Source organism: Momordica charantia (assembly GCF_013281855.1).
Source record: "Momordica charantia cultivar OHB3-1 chromosome 9 unlocalized genomic scaffold, Mcharantia_2.0 BLBB01000009.1, whole genome shotgun sequence".
Classification (NCBI taxonomy): Eukaryota; Viridiplantae; Streptophyta; class Magnoliopsida; order Cucurbitales; family Cucurbitaceae; genus Momordica; species Momordica charantia.
In genome coordinates, this window is record NW_028275167.1 from 28,281,369 (window position 1) to 28,303,163 (window position 21,795).

Genomic DNA, 21,795 nt, shown 5'->3' on the forward strand with positions numbered 1-21,795 from the left:
AATGATAGAACTTTTTCATTTTCTTTACAAAAGTCAAAGATCACCACCTTGATATAAGGGGATATTTGGTCCACGGTTATAATAAGCTCGAAATTGTGTGAATGTGTAATTGAGTTGTGGAAATAAATTGAATAGTCTATTTCATTTGCGTGTGAGTAACATTGATGTCTTAACACGATAAGCTATGTTTAAGTTGACTCATTTTTAGATTTATAATTTATAAAGATATCATCCTAGATTTCATAAGTCTTAGGTTTATATAAAATATAGATACAGTATATCAATTCTAGGTAATACAAATTTAATATATGAACTAAATATCTTTTATTTGTTAGATGATCTATAGAAACTTATACCTTCTCAATAAGTCACTAAATTGACAACATTCATGCATGCTTCTATAAAATAATAATAACAATAATAATAAATATATTTTTATATATATATCATTTATATTTAAAAAAAAATTACATCAAATTTTGAACTTTTAGAGATAATCAATGATTCAACTATCCTTGTGCAGACATCACTAAAAATATTTTTTAATTATAGTGTGGAACCTAAAGGTTGTAATTAACCCATCCATTTTAAAAAAAAAATACACTAAATATCATAATATAAATACGTATCCATAAATATATCAATTTTTTTTTTGTTGTTTTTTCAAAAATATCAGAAAAAGTGATTTTTGGGTGGTCTAACGTAGTTGTTTAAATTTACAATTTATGTCTTTTTTTATGTAAAATTTTAAACCTAATCTCATATTCCTTTTTGTACTATTTTTATAATTTTCTTTTTTTTATTTGGTCCGTAAAATTTTATATTAATCCCTCTTTCACATGTTTTAAATTTATTAATTATTGAGTTATGTTAGACAAATAACCGAAATTATTGAGAGTAAAATGTTCGACAAATATCATTATAGGTAGTAATTCAAATATTCGACAAATAACCAAAATTATTAATATCTTATTTTTTTTTGTACAACATATTGGAACAGGATTCGAATTCACAACCCGTTGATTTGAGATATATGTCAATCGTTTTGACTATTAATATTTTATTATTGAGTTATGTTCAAGTCATTAAAATCTTGATTGTAGTAAGTATTTTTTAATAAAAGATATAGTAAAAATATATATATATTACACATCACCTTCTTAACCATGGAGTAAAATGAAGTTTTTCAACAGTCAGAAAAGAATATTTAGAGTTTGAATCTTCAAAAAATTCATCTCAATTTTTTAGTTAAAGATTTTAACCTTTGGTTCCCAACGACCGAATCTGAAATTTATTGAAATTGGGGAGACTAAAATATGGTTTTTAAATTTTAGGGTAGAAATCTATATTTTATTTAACATTTTTAGGAAAAAATCAGAGCACTTAAAAAGAAAAATCCTGGAGATGTGGACAACAAGTGTAGAGGAAAAGTTCACGACTTCATGTAAGAATACAGGTAGATTTTTTTTGCCTCTTCCATCCACTGCACAAATTTGTGAAAACACACGTTTTTTATATTTCGTGGGGCTGAGGATAGTGATTTTTATTTATTTTTTTTTTTTTGGTTCTTCATTTTTCAGGAAATCTCCGGAAAATTGCTCATAGCTCTGCGATCATTTCCCCGAGTTTTCTATCTGCTCCGAGAAAAAATTCATTACATCATAAAATCCGGTGAGTTGTTGCTTCTGTCTTCGACTATTTGTTTTCAATTTCTGCGTTTTCGTTTTCGCGGAATCTGGCGCCGAAGTATCATAGTTTTCTTTTCTCTTTTTTTTTTTTTTTTCTAGCTATTTTTTCAGAATTGGATTTACATTTAATTGATGATATGATTCCCGTTTAGTTGGAATTTTGAGGCGATTATAACTAGAATTTAGGAGGTTATTGTATTTGATTCTTTGATTTCTTTTCCTTGTTCGTAGTGTGTCCTATTTCTTTCGCTCGCTGCTCGAATCTAATCTCTATTACTTGCTGAAGATGCTGTGGTTTTTAGTATAGAGATTATTGATTCAATGTTTCTGCTATGGATTGTGAATCATTTGGTAAATATTAGATAACCTGATCAAAGAAAGCAGGAATGTTTAGGCTTCCTGACGCCATTTTCTCTTGTAACCTGGTTTCAATGATTCGGCCATGTTAAAAAATTGTTTGATGTGTAGATTTTGATTTTCTTACCCTAAGCTTACGTTTTATCTCTGCTATTTTCCTTCTTCTTAGAGCAGGAAATTGGGGAAAAACATTCAATATTACGATGAAATGGATTCTCTATATTACGATGAAATGGATTCTCTTGTATGAAATTATATTCGTCCTGTAATTTAAAGGTTGCGAATGCAATGTTTCTATTGGATCATGAATGCTTTCTCTCTGTGCGTGCAGATATCATTCGGGTTCTCCAATTGCCTGGCATTGGCACTGGGGAGCTTTTAATTTAGATCACAATCGTTTGGTTCGGTAATTTATTCGTAGATGGGCACGTCTGAAGCAGCTCTGCGAATCTTTTCTGGGGTCATACCTCGTGCTTTATTTTCAAACTCGTATTCGAACAATTTGGACTCCACATTTTCGTTTAAATCACAAGTGAAGTTAGTGAAGAAACATAGCCATTTTTCAAAATGCTCGAGTAGGCTATTACAAGGGTTACAGACAGGCTTTTGTGGGAAAAGGAGAAGTAATCGTCGCCTGTTATACAGTTGCAAATGCCAACAAGCAGAAAGTGGACCAGAAAGTGGAAATGGAACATGGTTCTTGGATAGTTCAAAGACACCACATCCAATCAACAACAAACCAAATGGATCAAATGCTTTGGAACTTCAAGATGTTCAATATGCAAAACAGGAAATCAGGAGCCCGATTTCTAGTGGCACAAATGGAGCTGTTATAGACTCCTCTAGTAAGATTAGTATCGAGTCCATTGAGGATGAGGCATGGGACTTGCTTCGGGAATCCATTGTTTATTATTGTGGCAGCCCGGTCGGAACAATTGCTGCAACAGACCGTACTAGTTCTAATTTACTGAACTATGATCAGGTCTTTATACGCGATTTCATACCTTCTGGAATAGCTTTCTTATTGAAGGGAGAGTATGATATTGTTCGCAATTTTATCCTCCACACGCTTCAGTTGCAGGTAATCAGAACTTTGTATCTATCAGTCAATTCATGGAGGTGATGTTTAATTACCTTCTATTGTTTTTACCTCTTTGATTAATGCTCTTGATCCGTTATTTCATAGAGCTGGGAGAAAACTATGGACTGTCACAGTCCCGGTCAAGGATTAATGCCTGCTAGTTTCAAGATACGCACAGTTCCTTTAGATGGTGACGACTCGGCAACAGAAGAGGTTTTGGATCCTGACTTTGGGGAGGCAGCAATTGGTCGTGTTGCACCTGTCGACTCAGGTACACAGAACATCAAGTCTTTTTTTAGAAGAAAAGTTTGTCCCTTGTATATCTAAATCTGATAAAGTAACTCGCCTGCCTCTCTATCATAGGATTGTGGTGGATAATTCTATTGCGTGCGTATGGAAAATGCTCTGGCGATCTCTCGGTTCAGGAGAGAGTTGATGTCCAAACTGGGATCAAAATGATATTGAGGCTTTGTCTTGCTGATGGCTTTGATATGTTCCCTACTTTACTGGTAACTGATGGTTCTTGTATGATAGATCGTCGTATGGGAATTCACGGTCACCCTCTGGAAATCCAAGTAAGCAACAACCTAGTCTTTCAATTTCAGTAGTCTCAACTTTAATTGCTTTTGTTTTTTTAGTTTTGCCTTCCTTTGCCTTCCTTTAATGTATTCAAAGGAAGTCATGGCATTGGAAATGTTAGAAGTGAAAAGGGGAGTCAGGAACTTAACTTTTCCATGGGCTCTATAGATCAAATGAAGAGGAAAGGAAATCTACATATGTCCATTCTTAAGGTCCCGTTTGATAACCATTTTATTTTTTGTTTTCTGTTTTTGAAAATTAAGCTTACCACCACTACTTTCACTTATGTATTCCTTTGTCTTATTATCAACTTTTAAAAAACATTTTCAAAATATAAGTCAAATTAAAAGTAGTTTCCAAAATGTTGTTTTTGTTTTCAAAATTTGGCTAATAATTTAAATATGTTTTCAAGAAAAGTGAAAAACATATTAAAGAAATAGTGAGAAAACAAGCGTAGGTTCAAAAAACATAAAACTAAAAAGTGCGCCTAAGTTGTTTGAGCCATTTAATACTATGAGCAAGCATGCATGTAAGAAGTTTTTATTTCCTATTTACATTTTTTAAGTGAAAATATTAAAGAATTAACAGTATGCAGTTATATTTTGCAGTTGCATTCTGGAAATTAGTAAATCAAATTAATGTTTTTATTTTTTTCACCTTAGATTTCACCTGCACATAAAATGTTGTGGCATGGTCTGTCTTCTACAGATTACATGGTAAAATTGTAAAGATATATCCTTATTACATTCTTCTGAGTTCTGTAGGCACTTTTTTATTCAGCATTACTCTGTGCACGCGAGATGCTTACTCCCGAGGATGGATCGGCTGATCTTATCCGTGCGCTCAACAATCGTCTGGTTGCTCTATCATTTCATATCAGAGAATATTATTGGGTCGATTTGAGAAAGCTAAATGAAATTTATCGCTACACGACTGAAGAGTACTCATATGATGCAGTAAACAAATTCAACATCTACCCTGATCAAATTCCTTCTTGGTTGGTGGAATGGATGCCTAATAAAGGAGGTTATCTAATTGGAAACTTGCAACCAGCTCACATGGATTTCCGATTCTTTTCTCTAGGAAATTTGTGGTCTGTAGTGAGTAGTCTTACTACAATAGATCAGTCACATGCCATTTTGGATCTCATTGAATCCAAATGGGGGGATTTAGTAGCAGACATGCCTCTCAAGATTTGTTATCCGGCTCTTGAAGGTCAGGAATGGCAGATTATCACCGGCAGCGATCCGAAGAACACGTAATTTACTCGACTTGGTACTTGTAAGATTCATAAGTAAAATCTCCCTGTTTTCTTGGTAACAAAAAATTGATTTCTGTTGATGCAGGCCTTGGTCGTACCACAATGCAGGTTCTTGGCCAACATTACTGTGGCAGGTTTGTTGCTCTCAAAGTCCTGATCTCACTAACATGCTTTATATTGAAGTTTTGAGAAATTATTTATTAGACCTCTTCGTTTCAATTTCTTGTTTCTTTTTCTTAATAAATAGAATCAGAAGTACATTTGGTAATTACTTCTTGTTATTTGTTCTTTCTTTTTTTATCATAAAAAAACAAACAGAAATCTGCTAACATCTATTTCTTGTTTCTCGTTCTCTAACATTTTAAGTTAAAAAAATTAAACTTTTTAATAAGAAAACTATTATTTTTATCTTATATTTATTATCTATTTTATAAGTCGAGAATGATAAACTAATATTTTTATTTATGATTTGGAAAAAACGAGAGCAAGATTCAAGAAATTTAATTGTGTTATTTCCAAAATTTCTTACAAATCATAAACAAGGAATTTGAATAATTTTCAAACACGGATGTTTCTCTAACATTGGAAACAATAAACAAGAAAACAATAAATGGGAACATAATCCATATCAGTTTTGATACTGAAATAGTTTGTTCTCGATAACAATTGTGCCTCTACTTTCGAACTCTCCTCGACAACAAAAGAGCATACTATGCCTATATTTATGCCTATTGTCATTGACTTCAAAATGTGAAACACTGATGCTGAAGTATTTGATACCCTTCTCAGCTCACAGTCGCTTGTATAAAGATGGATAGACCAGAAACCGCAGCAAGAGCCATTGAGATCGCCGAGCGACGTCTGGCGAGAGACAAGTGGCCCGAATACTACGACACGAGAAAAGGAAGGTTTATTGGAAAACAAGCACACCTATTCCAAACCTGGTCAATTGCAGGATACCTCGTGGGCAAGCTCCTGCTCGCAGAACCGAGTAAGGCCAAAATTTTAATAACCGAAGAGGACTCGGATCTTGTCAATGCCTTCTCCTGCATGATCAGTTCGAGCCCGAGAAGAAAGCGTGGCCAGAAGAACTCAAATCCGACTTTCATAGTTTAAGTTGTCCAGAACAAAGCTTGGTTGGTGCTACGCTATTTCAACTGGGTGCAGCCAAGGGGCTGGCTGCTACTTTCCCAAATTTATGGTCTAAGGTATATCCAAGCTCAATACTTCCTATAGCCGGTTGTAGCATATTTTGTCATGTTCTTTTTTAATACAAGTGGAGAATACGAACTCGTGTCAATGAGTGTATTTGTCATCTTACCATTTGTTGTATGGCTAAGTTGAGTTTATACAGGCTTATTCACTTATTTATACATATATAATATACTGTGTTACATGTATCTTGCCCGTTTGATGTATTGTAATGTGTAGCTCATGAGGGTTCAGACGCTATGGAATCTGTAGAACAATACCGTAAATCTCAATTATTTTTTGAACCTATCTAAAAACTGCAAAACAAAATTTTCTTTTCAAATGGCTTATAGACCAGTCATTGTACGACCTTTTTACTATATATAAACAAATTGAATGTAACTAGAAAAAAAATTTTCTCGTCTATTATAATTCTTTACTTGAGGTTGATCTTAATTTTTTGTATATTTTATACGTAAATCAAATTACAATATATATATATACACATAAAAATAAATAAATATTGGGCAGCTTTCCACTTTCATTTTTTTCTTTTTTTAAATAACTTGTTCAAATATGTACTCTATATTATCGAACGTTATTCTTCAAACAAAATGCCACACCATCCAAATCAGACATCTATTATAGAAAATGCGTACTAACAACATTCCAACTTCTTAATTAATCATTGACTCCATCTAGGAATAACCCATGTAATCAACCATTAATATATTTTTTGTTTTCATGTAAATTTAGTTCACTTCTATTAATTAGAAACTGCAATAATCACACATTTGAAGTCTTGCACACCCAAGACGAGGGTACTTATATGTTTCCACCCGTGGAAAAAGCACGATACTGTTTAGCCATTTCAAACAAGGGGGTTGATGAGCTTGAGAAATTGAGTATGCAAATTTTCAATTAGATAAAATTAATAAAAAAATAAAAATAAAAGTTATTAGCCAAAAATATGGGTAGAAAATTTACCCTCAGCTCTTGCAGTTGCTGTTCTTTTTCCTTTGATAAACTAAGTCAAAGAAGCCATTCCCCATGTCTCCTTTTAGTTTAGATGTTGCAAAAGGAAGCGCAGCAGCAATAGTCTGCGATTGAAATTCATGCAATAACGCCAATTCCTTTTTTCATATAATATTATACCAGGTGTTTAGGGACATCCAAAAATTACGACGAAATTCATTAACTGAAAATAAAATAACATTTGGCTCATCATAACAGCAGGATAAGGTTAAAAAGATTACATGTGAAAACAAAAATTCCAATCTAAACTCTTGAAGAATCTCTGAACAACATTCGACATTGTAATTATACTTAATCGAAGAGACTGAAGCCCATGTCCTGCAAAACATGAAACAAGGAATTATAAGAGAAAATTGTGGAGAGATCTCATAGTTCAAGTAGATTTATGTGAAGAAACTGTCATAAGGTAAAGATCCTATGGCATTTCAATTGAGCTTAGGAACATATTATTCATGAAAGAGTTTCGATAATTAAGAATGTGAGATTTTCTACTGTTAACATGCATGTCCAAGCAACATCTTCATAAACATTTATGAAACTTACATCGTCTGATTCCTCCTTCTCTTCGACCTTCTCCTCTTTCTTTGACTCTTCTGCAGCAGGAGCAGCCGCACCACCACCTCCGCCTCCTCCAGCAGACACCGCCACAATGCCACCACCACCAGAAGGAACAGATGCTAGTTTTTCTCTTCCGGATGCAATGAGCTCTGCAATATCCTTACCCTTCACATTAGACAAGAGAAGCTCAATTCTGTCCTCATCAATTTCAGCTCCAACTGCAAAATAGTTCCAACAAGAAAATTATGACCCCATTGGCAATATTTTACATTCAAGTATTTCAATATCCAAATCATACGTGAGAAATTGAATTCAGACGTATAACAAATCATTAAATATGAAGAGTAGAAACAAAATATAAGAGCTTTTAGAATCATCCATGTCAAATAATAACGACTAGAAGAACACTATTCCAGCCAAAAGAAGCGTCTAAAGTAAGTTAAATAATTTGTACTGCACAACTCTCCTAAATCAACGATAAATGTAGTATCGATACTTCCTCCTTGAAAATTCCATTCATATCCAGCCACAGATAACAGAATCATTCATCATATTGTTTCTCAAGCACGAGCTGATAGTCAAAAACTGCGTTAACGAACGAATATAACCTGAAAAAACTCAAACGCTAGCCTAGCCAAATGACAGGATCCACATATGAAGAAGACAAACAATAACGATGCATATATCTTCTAAAAAACCGTCAATAATTTGCCATAATTTGAAGTCGAACAGCCCGAAATGTGCGAAATCAATCAACCAACACTAATCTAATAGTTCAACAACAAAACTCCGAATCTCGACAACGCTCAAAATCGAAACAAATCGAAGGAAATCAGAAGAAAGTAAAGAACCAAACGATCCTATCAAACAAATAAAACATACTGATCAAACTAGCAAGACATATTAATCAAAAGAACAAGGATAATTATACATCAACAGAGATACTCCCGATCACTCCACCACAATCAAAACATCGATGAAAACTAATGGAAAAAACGAGAGCGAAAAGCGGATGTACCAGATCCAAGAATATCCTTCACATCTCCGGCGGAAGGGCTGGGGTTGCCTCCCAAAACGGCCAGCAAATATGCAGCTACGACCTTCATCCTTCACAGAACAAATCGCAAACAGGAGAGAGAGAGAGTTCAGCTAGGGTTCTGTAAATGCTGTTGATGGCTTCGTATTTATAGTATGTAGAGGAGAGAGGTAGGGTTTCTGGTTATTTCAAGCGCCTGGCAGACCGCAGATTGCGCAGCTATCCAAGTTTTGGGCCGATGGGATTTGGACTGGGCCTGATGTTATCGGCCCGTTAATTGGACCCATCGAGCCCAACCCGCTTTACTTTCCACCGTTCGTGTCCTCACCATCTTCAAAATTTGCCTTTTCCTTCCTGGAGTCATGTCAATGTCATGATATAGCCGGTTTGGAACCTGGATTGCTTTTTATGGCCGGTTTCGTATTGTTTCTTGTTTTTCTTCTTTTAATTCGTAAAAATAAAATTACATTTAGGAACCGTCTTGTTTTTAGTACTTTTCTTACCCAACAAAAAAAATTAAATGTAACAATTTATTGTTTTTTGTTCTCTAAAATTTTTATATGAAAAGTTAATTTTTCAAATTCAATATTCAAAATTGGTATGTTTTTTTGTTTTATATTAAATGTACATTTTATAACTAACTATTGATAAAATAATGCTTTTATCTATTAGAAATTAGAAAGAACTTGAAATATAAACAAAACACGATTATGTTCTTTCTGCATTTTTTATATAATTTTAGAAACATTTCTTAGGAACTGTTTCCAAAAGCTTATGTTTATAAAAAGTTAGAAACGTTAAATTGTAAGGTAAGCTCATGGGTTAGAGTAAATTTAATCATTCAAGGCTAAACGAGCAGAAATCAATATTAAATGTAGAGGAAATGACAATGGAGGGTTCGAAGATATGATCTCCTACTCTGATATCGTATCCATAAATGAAATAAATTTACCCTAACTCATTAGCCTAAACTTTTGAATTCATTTGTTTAAGTAAAAAAAAAATCTATAAAAAAAAAAGTTAATTAGTGATTTATTAACGTTTTAAGATGGTATCAAAGCAATCATGTATTCAAACACTTACATTGTTGTTTCCTTTCTATTTTTTCGAATGCTATCATTTTATTTTCAAATCTTACAATATTTGTTTCACTTCAAATCCTTACACTAAGAACTCTTCTCAAATTCACACCTAACATAACAATAATGGTGTCGGAAAACACATGAATTAATTCTTAAGGTATGTGGGCATCATGGGACATGGAGTTTGACTATATTCCCTCGTAGAATCGGCAAGTAAATGGTTGTTATTGAGATTTAATACATGCCCCATCTACTCACAATGCTTGGAATGGGAATGAAATCAAATAGAATGAAATGTTTACCATAAATTTTATGGAATTGGAATCAAAACTATTTTATCTCACTGCGTATCTCCGAGTGGCAATCCTTATTTTTGTACCTACCCACAAGCAAATTTATGAATATGAGCTGGGAATGATTATAAATGATATCGACAAATTGAGTTATGCCCAAGTACATATCAATGAAGATGTTGGAGGATCTTAACAAATTGGTCCATAAAATCTCACCTTTAGTAGCGAAAGAATTTGGATAAAAGAAAAATGTGATACTCGATTTCCTCTCTAAAATTTGTAACATTTTCCAATTACGTCGTTTTCAAATTTTCAATTACATTCTCAAAATATCGATTTAAAAAACAATTCCATCAAAGTCTATACTCAATAATGTGTTTGAAAATAAATAAATAAATTCATAGATATTATACTCTCATAGATACATACATCATTCTATTTAGTTAATACATCCGATTGAGCGGGGTTGAATTTTGTAATCCATGCAAGGTCAACTATATTTTATAAGAAAACTATGATGAGATGAAATTTAACATTCTGTTTCAAAAAAAAAAAATGAAATTTAACATTTAAAAATGCAATAGAAACTAATGTTGTTTTAGTTCTCAATTATTAGCTTTGGTTCATTCTGCTTTCTCTATTTTCAAAATATTTATTTTGGTTCCGGTTCACTTAAGTCTATATACTTCTAAAATATTTATTTTGGTCTCTATAAGTGACCATTTTGGACTCTTAATTTTATTTATAGTCTTATTTTTTTAATCACAATTTCAATATGACATTACGTTTAACATATTTATTGAAACATAATCATGACTCTATATTAAATGATTTTCATTATGTGTAGATTCCGTGTAAAAATTTTTAAAATAGACTCTATATTAAATGATTTTCGTTATGTGTAGATTTTGTGAAAAAAATTTTAAAATAAGGACTACAAAGTACAAGGATCAAAATTAACATTTTGAAATTATAAGGACTAAAATGAACATTTTAAAAGTGTAGCGATTAAGATGAACCAATACTAAAAGTATTTTAACCATAATCAATTATTTATTCCTTCAAATTTCTGATAAATTTCTAAAGAAATGGTGCAAACTTTAACCGATCAAAATATACATTTAACTTTTCGAAAGTGCTTATATGCGAGTATTAAAATTGATATCCATCTTATGAAGTGGGGTATAAGTATAACGAAAGTTTCCTATAATAATACTCTGTCATCTTTACGCTTTTCTCCAACAAACCGTAAAACAAACTCAACGATCAAAATACAGATTTAACCAACTTTTCAATGCAAATCATCAGAATCAAATTAGTACAGGAAGTTAGGCACCAGCCATTGAAGGTCCTTCAAGGAACTGAACCATTCCAAAGAATATCAAGAAGCCACTGAAGGAAGCAGAAGGTCAAAATGAAGGGGAAAAAGAGAGAGAGAGAGAGAGAGAGAGAGAGAGAGAGAGAGAGAGAGAGAGAGAGAGAGAGAGAATCGAGGCAAAAACAGAAATATATCTATATTTAAGTTTTAGAGTAGAAAGGTCATACAAGAAGCACTCCAATCAATTATTACAGACTAAAAGTCCAAGATCACGTACTATTACAACATTACTAACTTCACGAAGCAAAGAGCTTATGCGTTGAACAGACCATTCCCATTAAGCAAATGGAATAAACCTTAAGCAGCAGCCACAGGCTCAGCAGGTTTAGCTTCTGCTTCAGCTGGTGCAGGTGGCGCCTCTGGCGCCGCTGTTCCCGGGGCTTCTGCTTCCCAGAAGGAAGTCTTCTTCCCAGTTTTTGAAACAGTTTGAAAAACTACGTCAGGCCCCACGGTTCCTTTCACAGTCACCTTTTGCGCATCTATGTCGACATCAAAAGACTCGACTCCTGGACATGGTAGCCAAGAACTTATAAATATAAGAATTGATAGTCGATTGCTAATAGCAGAAGTCTAAGAGATTAGACTAAAGGACACTCGATGTTGCAATATCGATAGATTTAATATCTAATTATCTTCATTCAAGAAATCAGTAAAGGGTGCACCAGATCTTCCAGATAACTAAAGAACGATTGACAAACTTAGACATAAAAGAGAACTAAATTGGCAATAAAATTAGCCAGGCGTGCATATATATGGTTTGTTGAAATTGACCCGAAACGGTTCACACTTTCAAGAATTCACACATCAGTCCAAAAATATTTTCATATCGTTCAACAGAATATAAAAATGTCGAAACATATGGACCACAAAAATGCAATATGAAACTTTCAGATTTGAACCTCAAACTCTGGTAGAAAGATTGCACAAATAAGAGCACAGCATAAAACGACCAAACTTTAGCAGAGGAAGAACAAACCTTCCAGTTTTCCCAGTACCCTTTTAACGGCCCCAACACAGCCTTGACATGACATAGCAACCTTGAGAACGGTAGTCTGCACCAAAACAAATTCCAAACCGTATTGTTTAGCTGGAATCAAAGAACTCCGCTAGATTTGGAGGGAGGGATATGGACTGCTAATTGATACCAATAAATAAAAGTTAGCTCCGCTCCCACATGCATTTAAATTGACAAGAGAATTAAATATCTCTGGTTCTTTACCAAGTTCTTCAAGAGAAATTTACTCATTCATCCAATCCTATCTGTATGTCGGGACTTGTGTACCGTCCGCAGTATCCATAAACATTCTCACTGATTTTTCGACAACTCAAATCCCCAAGGAAAACTTAAATTAGGTTTTAGAAAACGCATAAAAGAGCAGAACTGATATGATCATGAGCGATCAAGAACATTTTAACTTGGGAAAACATGCAATCAATTACCTCGCAATCTCGACATATGACCAAGACAAAGCTTCCTTTGTAATTCATTGACCAATATATTGATCAGTATATGATACTAACAAAATGCTTATATGGAGCTCTCTCAGACTTCGATCTCATTGGCATGGTTACTGTCGCGTTTATCACTCGTATCGCATTCACGTTAAATGAAAAACTAATTCGTAAAACGTCAGGGAGAAACGAAAAATCAGAAAAAGAAGAAGAGATAAAATGCTAAAAGAACCGAACATCCGTAAGTCCGAATCGCAAAAGATAAGTAAAATTTATGCAAGATATCAACACTCAGGTGAGCAGTTCTTTCATCATTGAAGCCTTTAAGCCATGGATTGCATAATGTTTTAGAACAGATTATTGTACTTCAATTTAAATCAACAATCCATGCACCGAGCTGCTGGTAAGAAGTTTGAAAAGCGAATGAAATAACGTAACTTCCGATCTCGTAATCACAAGATCGATTAGATAAAGAGGGAGAGAGAGAAATCAAAAAGGTAAGGCAGAAAAACCGAAAAAAGATCTCCGACAATTGCATACAAGAGCAAATAACCGAGAAATTCGTAGTATACCTGAGACATGATTACAGGTTACAGAAATTCGGAGGAGAAAATGACGAAGAAAAGTCTCGGAAAAATCGCCCTCGCCGATCTCTGCGCAGATGGGTCTTGCCAGGATGTTCACGCGGCTTTAATATACCCTACTTGGTGGGTCGGGTCAACCCGATAATTAAAAAATCACGCCCGATTCCCAACAGGATAACTTTCCAATTTCAACTACCATCAAGGACCTTTTAGTCATTGCACCCTCTTCAATAATATTTTAATAATCTTTTGGTCCATATTCTCTCTCTATGTATCTCTATATATATATTTATTTATTTATTTACACGTTTTTTTAGTAAAGGAAATAGGGATGTGTTAATAAAACTCATTTTCCACCCCTATATATTTAGCTTTTTATTTAATGTTGAATTTTGTCTTTTTCGGTTTATCAAATTAAAATATGAATTTAAAGTAATAAATTAATTTACTTTTCCAACCCCAACTTGAAAAAACTATATATAAATTTCATGGATAACATTGTTTTGTTTATTGACAAAGATAAAATTAGAGTTTTAATATCAACTAAATATACACGATCCAGATGCATAGTTCAACGATAATGGATATCTATCATTTCTCTCGGTGGAAATTTGAACTCTCATATCTCCAATTTATTATAATACACAAAATATAGTCATGGAAATAAAAGTTGTCCCTCCCTTCTAAGTTACACTATTTAAGCTACAAATTCAATTTTCTTAAAAATATAAAATAAAAGATATATATGGATATTAAATTTTATCCCTACAAATTGCATCAATAATCGGTATTTCAAATAGTTTTATGATTCAAAGGCAAGTGCATCATTTTACATTATATAACAACTAATTTAAATAATAAAATAATAAATGAAATTTTGCGGAAAGAAAAGCTGTTCCACGCCTTTTTTTAAAAAAGAGGACAATGTTCGGTAGTGAATAATTTGAATGTCTATATACAATCAATTAAGAACATGAACATGTCATACCTACCCTAATTTCTAATTTCATTGATCCATTTTGGGTGCTGAATCGCTTCCTCCTATTTAATAGATTAATTTATCATTTGATTAGACATGTCATTTTAATCAAGATTCCACCTTATCGATATCAACATAGGTAACAAAATATAAAATAATTCCGAAGTAGGAAGATATTATAAAATCCAACCATTTTAACATATATTGTTTTCTTTTTTGAGTTCTACACTGGCAGGAATAAGATACCGAATGATCAACTTTTGAAATGGTAATAACCGTGGTTGATGTGTAAATTTAGTTGGATTGTTTAACCAAATGTCATACCAAAAGGGACTCATCATTAACGTGCAAAATATAGAAGACTGAACACCGGTGTGGTGCTAGTCAAACATTGTCCAATAATGTTTAGGTTGGAATCGAAGGTTAAGATTTGTTGGATCATTAGCTAGCCTGGCGTCGAATTTTGGTTGGTTGGGTTCTGTGCTACATTTGATTCTCGTCAGACTTCTGAATCTGAGTTTCCTTCCTCTTTTTTATTTCTTTTCCTTTTGTTTCTTTTTTTTTTTAATTTCGACTCATCTGAGATTTATTTGTTGCTTCGTGACTTACCTATTAGATTCAATTTTATTTGTACCATAACAATTGTCCTATTTACTAAGCCATATTCGGGTAACCAATATGAGTTCAAATTCTACCATATAAATAAATCATATTTTTTTTTATCTCTTTCACAAGTAATCGTGAATTGATAAAATAAAGATGTTTTGACAATGAAAATCCTTCAAACTTTTTATGAAAAGGAATAAATAAATAAAAAACGGTTGGATTGGATCTGGTTGCTGGCCTGCCAAAACAGAAGTAGAAATCACGTTTGGTAGTGGAATCTGGAGTGCCTTTCTTTTTTTTTTTTTTGGCTCTCTTTTTTTGTTATGGGCATCGGCTCCAGTTGTACTCCTCGTATATGAACTTGTACTGCAAAACACATATTGGTAGTACCAAATCCTTGTGGTACAATTCTAACTTTCACATTTCTCAAACTATTTTAGTTTTTCTTTTTTCTTTTTTTCAAGAAATGGAATAATATTACTTCTTTTAAGGTAGGGTATCCTACATTCCTATATTTAAACTTATTTTTTGAAAATTTAAATCTTAATTTGGTATTTGAAATCTTTAAGTTTATTATATCTTAGTCACTAAATTTTTGAAATGACTAGTTTGGTTGGTTTGAAAAAATAATTTCCTTTGAATATTGTTTAATGTAGATGAATGATATGACTTCATATTCATATATGTGTATGTTTTAATGTGAGGATATGGTGGACATGTATTAAAGTCATTGGATGATGTGGGTATTGGGAGGAACGTGCAAAAACGCATCAAACTGAGGTGGAATTCCTATGCTTTGCTAGAGAATCTTATATCGTATGTTTCGTAGGAAATAGAATATTAGGTCTTCTTTAGGGCGAGTATCTACATCTTCGAATTTATTTTAAGAAAAAGTTTAACTCTCATTTTTATATTTGGACTTTTAGAATTTAGTCTAACTTTTAAAAAATGGTCAGTGGCTTTTTAGCATTTGAAAAGGTAACTACTTTATGATCATTAATATTATTATTTATTTTTGTTGTCAGATTATTTAGCGACTTCATATGTGTGTGCGTTTTAATGTTATGATATGGACATGTAATGAGAGTCACTAGTTGACGTGGGTATTGGAAGGAGCATTCAAAAATGCATTTGATTGAACTTTGAAAATTTTCAAACTAATGCTTTGCAAGAAATCTTATATGGTATTGTCTCGTAGGTATTCTTTAAAGACTTTGTATCTACATATCCTCGAATTTATTTAACGAAAAAGTTAAAATTTCGTTTTGATATTTGAAGTTAGGTATGTTCTATTTTAGTCTCTAAACTATTAAAATTATGTCTAGTTTGACTTCTTAGCATTTGAAGAAATAACTACTTTAATGATTGTTGTTATTTATTTTGTTGATTGTTTAATAGATCATGACTTCATATGTGTGTGTTTTAATATGATAATATGAGCATGTATTAAAGTCACTAGTTGATATGTGTATTGAGAGGAATGTGCAAAAACACATCAAACTGAGATAGAATTTTAACTTCGAGATTTCTCGGATTACTTTGTATATGCTTTACGAGAGAATCTTATATTGCATGTTTTTCGTAGGAAATGGAATTTTTAGGTCTTCTTTAGGGTCGGTATCTACATATTCGAATTTATTTTACCAAAAAGTTTAAATCTCATTTTGGTATTTTAACTTTTAGATTTAGTCTCTTTTACTTCTTCAACTTTTTGAAGTGTCTAATTTGCTTCTTAAACTCTTTGAATTTGAAAAGATAACTATTTTGATCTTTTGTCATAACTTATTTTGCTATATATTCAATTGTATAACAAAATGAATAACACGAGTCCAAACATATGTGTGCCTTAATTAGTGTATTAATGTGACAATATGGGCATCTATTTAAGTCACCTAGTTGACATAGGATTGGGAGGGGTAGGGAAAAAATGCATCAAATTGAGATATATACGATTCAACTTTAAGACTCTTCAAAATAATTTCTTTGAGATTTCTGAAAAAACTTTGCACATGCTTTGGAGGAGAATTTTATATCCTATATCTTATAGAAAATATAATATAAATTCTTTTTTAGGGTAAGTATTTACCTCTTCAAATCTTATTTTACGCTCTACGTCATACCATCATCAATATATTAATTAATTTAACATTCTGTTATAATAAGAACTTAATTGAAAATATATATACTAAAGTGGTAGATAAAAATTTTGAATTCATTACCTATTGATCAGAGATATATATAATTACGGATTCCTGATCTAAAAAACAATTTAATTAATTACTTCCAAATCTATTTGTAAAATAATGAGTAATAATGATCGCCCAAGAAGATGACATTGCCCACGCGGTCACGCCACGATAACGGAGACGCGCACCCAATAAAGGAGAGGGCTGATAGAAATCATTGAAGTCAACCACAACGTACGGTCCACGCGCGTTCACTGGAATTTGTCAGTTGACGCGGACCCAACGACATGTCGTTTGGCATTCCAATTTCCAACTTACTTATTTTAATTTTTTTTACCTATTCTTTTTTTTAATAATCATTTATTTTCCTATTCGATATAACGAAATTGTTGTTTTTCATTACTCAGTTTACTTGTAATATTTTATCGAAAATAAGTCAGCAAGAATCTCCCGGAAAAAAAATATATATACACAAAAGGAAAGAGAGAAAATGGATACTTTTTTATTTTTTATTATAAAAATAAATAGTTGTCATTCCTACTAATTGCTCCATAGGAAAATGTTGCTCCTACTTTATTTTCAAATTTCAACTAATATCTAACTTCATGACCAAGTCATACATTGTACTGAAACTAATATAATAACATAATAATAAAAAGTCTAGACTTTAATATAAAAATTCCAGTCCGATCATAATTTAATGGATAAAAAATTAATTGTCTTACTTGATATATACTGAAAGTTCAATTACTCACCTTTATTGTTTGGATTCAAAAAATTTTAATTTTAATTTTTTATATATAAATTTTTGGCTTGCGATAGGTATATTATATTATTTAACTTAATTTAATTATAACTGTATAGGTTGATTTAAAAGGTTCTAATATTAATCTAGATGTTAAATTATTTATGTTCTAACAATTGTTTGTAATATAATTAAGATAATGACTTTATAGTTTTTTTTAATTTATTTTCACCGGAATGCTTTCATGTAATATCTATTAATTACTGGATACTGAATATTTTAATCATAACTATATTGCATTAAACGAAAAATTAATTGATTACTTTTAACCAATTACTATTCACCTCTTTATATAATATAAGATTGTTTTGTCTAGATTTAGATATTGACACGTTTATTAATTATTGTATTTTGATTTATAATCCTCGTATTTATCGATTTAATATTACGTTGACTCTTACATCCTTACACAAATTTATTTTTTGAAAGTCCCAAGTTTATATTGTATTGTAATTATTTGATGGCGACATCTTTTAAATGAGCATAGACGCAAATCCATACTAATTAGAGTGGTGCGTTCAATTACTAGAGCAAATATCAACACATAGGCATACGCGAGTGTGCGTGTTCATTATCATAAGTATTTTTGTTTTGGAGGGAGTCAATTTATGAAAATGTTTATTAGAAAAAGGCTATCATTTTCCACCAAACTAATCTACAACGATCCATACTTATTTCAATTTCAGCAAATTTGAAATATATAAAGGTCGAAATTCTTAACATATATAGGAATCGCGAGACTATTCATTGAAGTTGGGCCACCGAGCTGACGAATAGGAGTAGCCTATGTCTATGTTTTTTTTTCAATATGGGACGTAGAGGTGTTCAAAAAACCCGACAACCCAACGAACCCAACCCAGATTGGGTTCAATTAAACCTCAATTTGGATTGGGTTGGAAAATTCCGAACCCGACCGGATCCTAGACCAGTTGTTTGTTTGAACATTTTGGGTTCTGATACCATATTAATATTCATGAGTTTAATTTCAAAACCAATTGACAATAAAAAAAGTAACTAATGTCTATTATAAACTATTGTAAAATTCATTTTCTTTTCAATATGGGATCATTAACAAATCAGAGCTTCAGAAAATCGGATGAGTATAGGGTCTATTATTCGTAATGCCCACGGAGAAATCATGGTTACTTGATCGAGAGTGGTTCTATTTGTTGAAAATCCCACATTGAAAAGAAAAATGACCTAACAATGGTCTATAATAGACCCGTATTACCTTTTTCATTATCAATTGATTTTGAGAATATAGAACCCCATAGATATGATATCAGGTAGGAGATCCTGTATTTGAAACCTGTGTACGGTTGTTTATGAGAAATTTTACAAACTGATTTGGCTACTTTCCACCTCTAACTAAAAAAAAAGCCCATTAACAATGACCATTACTGTAAAAGATTGAAAAGGCCGATTACTCTCCAAAACCGAACAAGTTGAAGCTTTCTTCATGAGATCCTTTACATTATCGTTACTAACTCAATTTTTTCTTTTTTCTTTTCCTTTTTGGATTCATTGTATTCTAGATTTTTTTCCCCTTCATTTTTAGTACAGCAACATATTGTATTCATTGTATCTTAAAAAGTTATATCAAAAAGTTGAGCATGACATTTTAAATTAGCTTTTGAAGACACCTCCAATTTTTTTTAGACATTTATATAAATAATAGAAAAAATAAATATGTTTTTTCAGTTTGAAATTTTATAAAAATAACATAATTCAAATCAAACTAAAGGTAAGGTAAATACAACTTGAACCATCGCAATCATGTTGTATTTAAAAATTTTTTAAAGAAAAAAACTCATAATATGTTTTTTAAATGTATGAAATTTCTAAAAAACAGGTTTGATTTTTTTAGATAAACATTTCGGTGGCAATTAGATTTCAGTGCATGTTAGATGACCTAGCAAATCAATCTGATTGATGGTGACGTTTGTGTTGCAACTTGCTATACACAGGTGAATGATGAACATTTGGGAAGAAAAGTTGTGTAACATAAAAAATTTCGCCTCCAATTCTCAACTTTAAATAGTGGCATGCTACGATTATGAGATGTTGATTTATCATTCAGATTGTATAGTGTGGAGCTCTTTTAAAGTTAGATGACCACCCAACATGCAAAATATCTAGATTGTAGTGGATAGATGATTATATTGAGCTTTTTATTAGTTTATTGGTCGATTAGAGTTGTAGTTCAGATAATTAATATTTTATAATTATTCATCCGATCGTAGCCTATTTATATGGCTTGATATTAATATATAAGAGGTTACAAGTAAAGATTAATTTAGCTTAGTAGTAACTGACATCTATCTGACCAATAAATCATTAGTTTGAATCTCCCGACTCCCTTGTTGTACTAAAAATGGGTTACAAACTTGTTTGTTCTCAAACTTAATTTGCAAAATCTTGATATCTCAGCGACAAAATGATTGAACTAGATAAATACTTTACTTCATGCACATTAAAAATGAAAAAAGTGGTTAGACCTTGGTTTTATCATAGAATGATAAATAGTGAAAAGTTAACTCGAATGGTGGATACATGTTAGTAATTAATTGTAGCAATTTTTATTTTTATCCACTAACATTGTTATTTTAATTTTATGTGTTGTCCTCCTTTTGAACCTACATTTTCAATCTTAACATGGGTTAGTTCTAACTTATTAAAATATGTATCGTTGGTCAAAAATTGTATGTTCGAACTCCCGCTCCCACATATTGTTGTACTAAAAAACTTACATTTCAATTTTAATTTGATTTTTTTTTCACTCTCATATTTTGCCCTTTAAAATTAGGATATTGAATTCTCGTCGACATGTCGACATTTTTACATGTTCATAAATTCAACATTAACATCAACATTTTCATCATACCGTTAAAAAAATCAACAAAATATAAAAAAAATCAAAATCAAAACCAACTATTTATAGTGTAAATATAATATTAATAACAAACCAACTATTTCAATTTCAATGTAGTCCTCAGTTTTAACATTTTTCAACCATACCATTTCCATTATTAAAATTATTTACTGATAAAACTTACATGACACAATATTCTATAGGTTAAACAAACTTGAGATAAATAATAGACGGAAATTTCTAATTCATCTTCTAAAATTTTGAGAATTTGGTAGAATTTAGAAATTTCAGAGTTTTATTTTTTTTATTGTGTCATGCAAGCTTTCGTTAGTCAATTTTAATGCTTACAAACAAAAATAAACGAATTGAAAAATATTAAAACACTAGTCTTTTGAATATAACATATGGGAGTTGGAGGATTCTAAAGGATCATTACTCTTCTTAAAAAATATAAAAGATAAAATTTAATAGTTGGTAATAAATTAAAATATACGTTCTTTAAGTACTAAATTAAAAAAAATGTTTGATTTCACTAAATTAAAAATATTTAAATCATGATAACTAAATTGAAAAAAAATACTAAAACATTCGGAATTAATGTTTAACATATTGGAATAATTTTGATAATTAGGGGTATACGTGTATATATGAGAAGAAGCCTCCAAAAACCACCCGTCTCGGAACGGGTCATTGATCCAATAAGGCCCAACACTGCGCACAGGAAGAAAAAATAAGAAAAAAAAAAAAGGAAACGCGAGAGGATATCGTGCGC

General features: G+C 31.7%; 3 protein-coding genes across 5 annotated transcripts; 1 reads left to right on the forward strand and 2 right to left on the reverse strand.

The window, feature by feature from the left end:
• Positions 1-1,406: 1,406 nt before the first annotated feature.
• INV-E (alkaline/neutral invertase) lies at positions 1,407-6,366 on the forward strand. 3 transcript variants are annotated; one of them, XM_022294824.2, is made up of 8 exons: positions 1,407-1,456; positions 1,581-1,671; positions 2,377-3,126; positions 3,232-3,397; positions 3,490-3,701; positions 4,470-4,963; positions 5,052-5,100; positions 5,756-6,366. In XM_022294824.2, the coding sequence occupies exons 3-8, from the start codon at positions 2,467-2,469 to the stop codon at positions 6,080-6,082; spliced, it is 1,908 nt and encodes a 635-aa protein (XP_022150516.1). In that variant the 5' UTR covers positions 1,407-1,456; positions 1,581-1,671; positions 2,377-2,466; the 3' UTR covers positions 6,083-6,366. The 3 variants fall into 3 exon arrangements, with proteins under 3 accessions (XP_022150516.1, XP_022150517.1, XP_022150518.1); XM_022294825.2 differs by lacking the exon at positions 1,407-1,456 and having other exon boundaries at positions 1,505-1,671; XM_022294826.2 differs by lacking the exons at positions 1,407-1,456; positions 1,581-1,671 and adding an exon at positions 2,265-2,289.
• Positions 6,367-7,269: 903 nt separating this feature from the next.
• LOC111018649 (large ribosomal subunit protein P2z) lies at positions 7,270-8,930 on the reverse strand. Its single transcript, XM_022294828.2, has 3 exons — positions 8,769-8,930; positions 7,736-7,968; positions 7,270-7,510 (listed from the first exon to the last, which is right to left on the reverse strand). The coding sequence occupies exons 1-3, from the start codon at positions 8,854-8,856 to the stop codon at positions 7,484-7,486; spliced, it is 348 nt and encodes a 115-aa protein (XP_022150520.1). The 5' UTR covers positions 8,857-8,930; the 3' UTR covers positions 7,270-7,483.
• Positions 8,931-11,650: 2,720 nt separating this feature from the next.
• LOC111018750 (copper transport protein ATX1) lies at positions 11,651-13,723 on the reverse strand. Its single transcript, XM_022294985.2, has 3 exons — positions 13,564-13,723; positions 12,516-12,591; positions 11,651-12,045 (listed from the first exon to the last, which is right to left on the reverse strand). The coding sequence occupies exons 1-3, from the start codon at positions 13,570-13,572 to the stop codon at positions 11,837-11,839; spliced, it is 294 nt and encodes a 97-aa protein (XP_022150677.1). The 5' UTR covers positions 13,573-13,723; the 3' UTR covers positions 11,651-11,836.
• Between the last annotated feature and the right edge of the window lie 8,072 nt (positions 13,724-21,795).